This window comes from Mastomys coucha, unplaced genomic scaffold, assembly GCF_008632895.1.
Source record: "Mastomys coucha isolate ucsf_1 unplaced genomic scaffold, UCSF_Mcou_1 pScaffold22, whole genome shotgun sequence".
In the NCBI taxonomy this organism is placed as follows: Eukaryota; Metazoa; Chordata; class Mammalia; order Rodentia; family Muridae; genus Mastomys; species Mastomys coucha.
Window position 1 is genome coordinate 58,716,341 of NW_022196905.1, and position 6,707 is coordinate 58,723,047.

The 6,707-nt window shown below is 38.4% G+C and overlaps 1 protein-coding gene across 3 annotated transcripts in view; it reads left to right on the forward strand.

Annotated features, from left to right (window-relative positions):
* Ube2k (ubiquitin conjugating enzyme E2 K) overlaps nucleotides 1-6,707 on the forward strand; it is a 65,234-nt gene that overhangs the window by 39,707 nt on the left and 18,820 nt on the right. For all 3 annotated transcript variants that reach the window (XM_031342453.1, XM_031342451.1, XM_031342452.1), the window contains one exon: nucleotides 4,611-4,693. Coding sequence is in view for 2 of the 3 variants with exons in the window: in XM_031342451.1 (XP_031198311.1) it covers nucleotides 4,611-4,693 (83 nt within the window). In the remaining variant the exon portion in view is untranslated. The remainder of the gene's footprint in view (nucleotides 1-4,610; nucleotides 4,694-6,707) is intronic.

Here is a 6,707-nt window from a genome sequence, read left to right on the forward strand (position 1 = left end):
AAAAAGAACCGTCTGGGTGTTCATAATTGAATGCAGATCCTCTGGGAGAGTGACAGGTTATGTCAACTACTGTGCCCTCTCTCCAGCTGTGAAATTGATTATTAAGTACCAATACTAATCTTTAATGAGTGAGCCTGCCTGTTTTAAGTAACAGAGTATTTTCTTTTGTCTGAGTGAAATATTTTCCATTTTGGAGTAAATGTAATATCACTTAAGGTTTTTCATTAAACTTAACGGTGGAATTGTGAACTTCGTCTTACATGAGGTAGTTGACTGAAATAGTGAGGGAAGTGGAGACTGCATTGTAGGAAGAGATGAGAATGCTGGTGCTGGTTGCTAGTATAGATGATTAAGAAGAGTTTTTTAGTTTTTATCTGATAACAATTTTTTTCTCTGAATATATAGTATTCAGATTTTTTCTGTAGCACATGAACACTCCCTTAAACTACTGAGTTTTGAATTTTACACATGGTGCTAATGCCATTTTTTGTGTAAAAATACGAGACTGGAATTTTTTATTAGTGTATTGTAGTACTAGACTACTATAAATCACTTAAGTGTTTCTTTAGAGTAGGATCAACTTTTAAAAAAGTATTGAAAGCAGGGCAGTGGTGGTGTACGCCTTTAATCCTAGCACTTGGGAGGCATGGACAGGTGGATTTCTGAGTTCAAGGCCAGCCTGGTGTACAGAGTGAGTTCCAGGACAGCCAGGGCTACACAGAGTAACCCTGCCTGGAAAAAAAGCAGTGTTTGCTAAAAATACAGTTATTGTGTGTTTATGCTGCGATGTATATCTTAAGATCAGAGAACAACTTTTAGATGGAGTTCTTTTTCCACTCTTCCATGAGTTAATGGGGATTTGGACATGCTTTCAGGCCTCACAGCACAAGGTTTGTTGTTCTCAAGAGTCTCACGGGCTGTCCTGGTTTAGTCTAGCTTTTCAGATCCATGGCAGATGGATCCCTGTGTTCCAGGGCAGCCAAAGCTGCATAGTGGGACAAAATAAAAAAGGGGGGGGTGGTATTTGTCTGACTATGTTGGCCATGTTGACTTTTTAGAGGCATGCTTTTCTCTGCCTCCCATGTATTGGGATTGAAGAGTGTGGATACCACCAGATCTGGCTTTGTGCTTGGCAGTAACTTGTAACTACTGAGCCATCTCAGCAGCTCTTATTTTATTTTATTTTTTTTTGTTTGCTTGCTTGCTTGTTTTGATACAATTTCTCATTATGTACATCTGGCTTGGCATGTAAACCATACTTGCCTAGATCTCTCAGCAACCCAGCTGTTCTGCCTGGGATTAAAGCATGAGCCACAACATCTGGATTAAAGCCATAACATCTGGCATGTGTTTTTATTTTTTTACACACTGGGATTGTGCATGGGTCATATCTGACACGTGCTTTTGTTTTTGTTTTTGTTTTACAGAGAGTCTAAGGTAGCCCAGGCAGGCCTAGAACTCTCCATAGCTGATGATGGTCTTCAGCTTATGATCCTTCTGCTCCTATCTACCAATTGCTGACGCTCTGGGTTGGTTCGTCCACCTGGATCTAGTTTTTACTTCATCCCTGCCAAGCCCCTTCCCCCCCCTTTTTTTTAAGTTTTAAATTTTTGTTAGTTCAGGATGTCAATATAAGAATTAATTGAAGAATTTCCTTAGACCTGTTGATTTCTTGGTTCTGTACATGTATAGCTTCAGGAACTAATGTATATATGACTTTCCCCTTTAAAAAAAGAGAGGGGGGGGGGAGTGGCTGGAGAGATGGCTCAGCGGTTAAGAGCACTGACTGCTCTTCCAGAGGTCCTGAGTTCAAATCCCAGCAACCACATGGTGGCTCACAACCATCTGTGATGAGATCTGATGCCATCTTCTTATGTGTCTGAAGACAGTTACAGTGTACTTACATATAATAAATAAAATAAATCTTTAAAAAAAAAATTAAAAAAAAAAAAAAAGAGAGAGAGACGGGGCTGGAGAGATAGATGGCTCAGTGGTTAAGAGCACCGACTGCTCTTCCAGAGGTCCTGAGTTCAATTCCCAGCAACCACATGGTGGCTCACAGCCATCTGCAACGGGGTCTGATGCCATCTTCTGGTGTGTCTGAAGAGAGCAATGGTGTATTCATATACATAAAATAAATAAATATTTTTTTAAAAAAAAAGACAGAGTGCTTTGCAACATAGCTCAGTGACTAGAGATCTTGCCACTAGTATTACTGGTTCCTAAGTTTGAGACTCAACACCATTGCTCTGCACTGCGTACAAGAGCAAGATGAGTTAACATGCACTGAGATCACTTGCCTAAACTCTACTCTCTGATACCTTTCGTAGCAATTTAAAAATCCTTTTTTTAGCCGGGCGGTGGTGGCGCACGCCTTTAATCCTAGCACTTGGGAGGCGGAGGCAGGCGGATTTCCGAGTTCGAGGCCAGCCTGGTCTACAGAGTGAGTACCAGGACAGCCGAGGCTACAGAGAGAAACCCTGTCTCGAAAAACCAAAAAAAAAAAAAAAAAAAAATCCTTTTTTTATAGAAGTTAGTCATGTTAGTGCAACTTTAAAATCTCTTTTGTCCTAGCATTGGGGTGACAGAGATAAGCTAATCTCTTAATTTAAGCTTGAGGCTAGCCTGATCTACATCGTGAGTTCCAGGCATATGAGGAATTCATATTTAGACTTTGTTATAAAATAAAAAAAAAAAAAAATTACAGAATGCTTTGTTTTCCTTGAGTTACTGCTGTTAATGTCTGTAATTATCTGATGTCTTTATAAGTTGAACTCACTGACTGGAAAATACTTAGTTGTAGATTTTGTGCTTATATATCTAACAAAGAAATAGTTGCAGTAGAGCTGGAGAGATGACTCATAAGTTAAAAGCTCTTGTTCTTCCAGAGAGCCTGAGCTCAGTTCTTGGCATTCGTGTTAGGCAGCTTACAATTCCTGTAACTCCAGTGAGATTCTGTGTATGTACATACACACACACATAAAAATTAGGACTTTTTTTTTTTTTTTTTTTAAAAGAAATGGTAGGCGATGTTGGCACATGTCTTTGATTCCAGCACTTGGGAGGGAGGAGGATCTCTGAGTTCGAGGCCAGCCTGCTTATACAGAGTGAGGTCTAGGACAGCTAGGGCTAAACAGAAAACCCTGTCTGGAAATATAACAAAACAAAACAAAATAAAAAAAGAGAAAACAGGGCTGGTGAGATGGCTCAGCGGGGAAGAGCACCAACTGCTCTTTGGAAGCTCATGAGTTCAAGTCCCAGAAACCCCATGGTGGCTCACAACCACCGTAATAAGATCTGATGCCCTCTTCTGGTGCATCTGAAGACAGCTACAGTGTACTTACATATAATAAATAAATAAATCTTTAAAATTAAAAAAAAGAGAGAAAACAAAAAGAAATGGTTACTGTTCAAAGTTTCTGTATGTCTTAGTTTCACATTGACTGTATTTGAAAGAGCTCTTGTTTATCTCTGTGATAACAAGTTTGCCATAATAATGTGTGTCCTTAAATGTGATATATTAGGTTTTGGAGATGCCATAGCCAGTGAGTAGGGGCAGAACCTTCTATCAATAAAGACCAGACAGGGCAGAAGAACTGTAGTTGTGAAGTCAAAAATAGACAGGGAGAAGGAAAGAACACTGTGGAATAAGTTAGGAGGCAGTGGTAAGTGATAGAGGCTGATGGGTTACATCGTTAGTGTAGGGAAGAGGATAGAACAATGCTACTGAGAAATAGCACACGGAAGTTCAGACAAAAATAAAACCCTTGGATATGATATTGAGACAGCAAGGAAGATAGAGGGCTTATGAACCCCTGAGCCCTGCTAATAAACTGAATGAACAGCCAAGCCTATCACACTTAGTCAAACCTGGAGTGAGCAGTCTTTAGAGGACAATGCACACAGGGTAGGTATCATTGACTATGTTAAAAATATTTATTACTTTGTCCTTAAAGCCCTGGCTGGTATGAACTGTCTATGTAAACCATGCTGGCCTCCAGTTCTCACAGAAATCGGTCTGCTTCTGGATTCCCAGTGTTGGGATTAAAGATACAGGCTCCTATACCCACATTGAGTTTAGATCTTTAAACTCTAAACTTTAGAGTCTAAAGTTTCTCAGTAGTGTTTGACACACTGTAGTAGGCCTTCAAATATTTGTTGAATTATCTGGAAACGTTTGAGAACAACATTTAAGTTTGTATAGAAATCCTAGGACCATTATAAACCTTTGGTACATATGCACCCATTTTTCTTTGAATCCTGGTTTGCACCTTACCCCATACTTGTGTAGGTATCGTTTAATGTTTCTATTTGGTTTTCCCTGCTATTTTAATTGAATGAATTTTATAGTCTCTTCTCATCTAGTGTAATACTAGATACAGAGCAAATTTGTTAGTTTGGATATAGAATGTACATTAAAAAACATTTGGCCGATGAAGACTTTTTCCTATGTGCCCTCTTGGAATAATATAAAAGTATGGCATGTCATTTATCCTGGAGTACCATTTTCTTCAAGGTATATTTTACCTTTACATGTTGGGTTTGTTTATTTGTTTGTTTGTTTCTGTCCTCCTTATTACTTTAAAACTCAAGTGTGCTTTATATTCTAGGTCCGGTTTATCACTAAAATATGGCACCCTAATATTAGTTCCGTCACAGGGGCTATTTGTTTGGATATCCTGAAAGATCAATGGTAAGAGATCTCTGAATTTGCTCTCTCTTCTCTGTCTCATAGGAAAACCCAGGCTACAAATATTAAGTGTTAATTTCCCCAAAACATAAGTTATACCTTCGGCACTAATTTATAAATTCTGTTAAGTACAATGAAAAATATATTTTAATTGAGATTATGATAACTCTTTAAATGGACACATTTTTAAAATAATATCAAATGCTAATTTTATATTTAAAAATTCTTGTTTCATTTTTTATTTTGGTAAATTTCCTTCCTTGTTATCTTATTGAAAGGTGTTTGTAATGGACTAAAAATGTAAGTTGAAGCAATTAGCTTTGAGATAAAATATAGGCAAAAGTTATCCAAAGTTGTATTGTTCTTAGGTGTTATTTTGCAAGTAATATTTTCTTTTATTGAGACTTCTTTACTTCACTTAGCTGTTTCTTTACTTTATTTGCATATTTTGGTTTTAGCATGCGTGTGTGTGTGTGTGTGTGTGTGTGTGTGTGTGTGTGAGAGAGAGAGAGAGGGGGGGGAGAGAGAGAGAGAGAGAGAGAGAGAGCATGCTACAGTACATTATGGAGGCCAGATTACAACCTGCAGGAGTCCATAAACTGCACTTAGTAGTTCTCAGGATTGATCTCAAGTGGGAAGCAGCAAGCACCTTCACTGGCTGAACTCTTTCACTGGTGTATACACACATGCTTGCATGCTCAGTCACACACAATTTTTTCTTTTAAAGGAAGGTTTTCCTGTGGAGCCCAAGCTAGCCCTGAACTGAACTTCTGCCTTACTTTAGGAGTATATTCATCCCTCCTGGTGGCTGTTGAGTATTTAAGACTTCCTGTTTTTGTAGCCATCAAATTTCGATCTCCCTTCTACTTGTTAGGCTTTGTTGTTATAAACAGATTTGTGCTTCTTAGTTTTCTCATTTTTGAGATGAAGCTAATGAGGTACACATTGGCTTGAGAGAACTTAGTTGGTTCATGTAATGTTGGTTCATGTAATGTAATGAATGAAGCAGGTGTATTTCAGCACTAATTAATCTGATGGTGTAGGTTTAGACAACAACTTTGCATTCATAATTATTATATAAGTACATAATCTTACTAATAGAAAAAGTATCCAGAATTAAAATGAATTTGAATAAAGTATTTCACATTTGTGAATTGAGTGCTTGGGAGGCTGAGGTATGGTGACTGTAATGTTTGAAGCTAGTCGTCACTATTTAGCGAAACCCTGTTTTGGAAGGGGAAGAAGAAAAGATTGTGATGTCACCAAACAAAGGGAAATAGTTCCAGCCTCTCTGCCTTCATAAGGCATCGATGTCAGTGGACATTTGCCTAGAAACGTTCTGTTTTCAGTTTACTTCCAGGGCGTTCATTCTGGGTTTCTTTGGTTTTTCATAACTGCTCGTATTTTCTGTGTCTCCTGGGTCTTTGCAGATGAGGATCTGCAGAGATCAGTTCCAGAATCTTCTTTTCCATCTTTGCTTCTATCAAAACTCTGATTTCATATTTTCCAAAGTACAAACTGGGAAGTCACATATCCTCCTTATTTATTGCTATTTATTTTTACATTTTAAACATTGGTGTATTTGTGCATATGTAAGAGCATGCAGAGAACAGTGGGTAGCTTTCTGTAGTTGGTATTCTCTTACCACATCAAACCCCGGAGTCATCTTCATTACATTCCAAGCTCATGTTGATGTCTACTTATTATCTGTGTTTGAATTATGTAATGAACAAACTTGCTTTTCCTGAGGTTGGGGTGCACACCTCTTATTTAGATCTCGGCATTCAGGAGGCAGAGGAGAGATGGCTCTGCAGTTAAAAACAATGGCTGTTTTGCAGAGAACTCATGTTGGCATTCCAGTACCACATCGTATAGTGCCATGGCTTTGATATCCTCTTCTGGCTTACAGAGCACTTGCATTACTCATGGTTCCCAGATAAGTTGCAGGCAGAACACCTATGTGTATAAGTAAACAAAAATCCTTTTGCTGTTTCCATAGGTTTACTCTTTGGCCTCC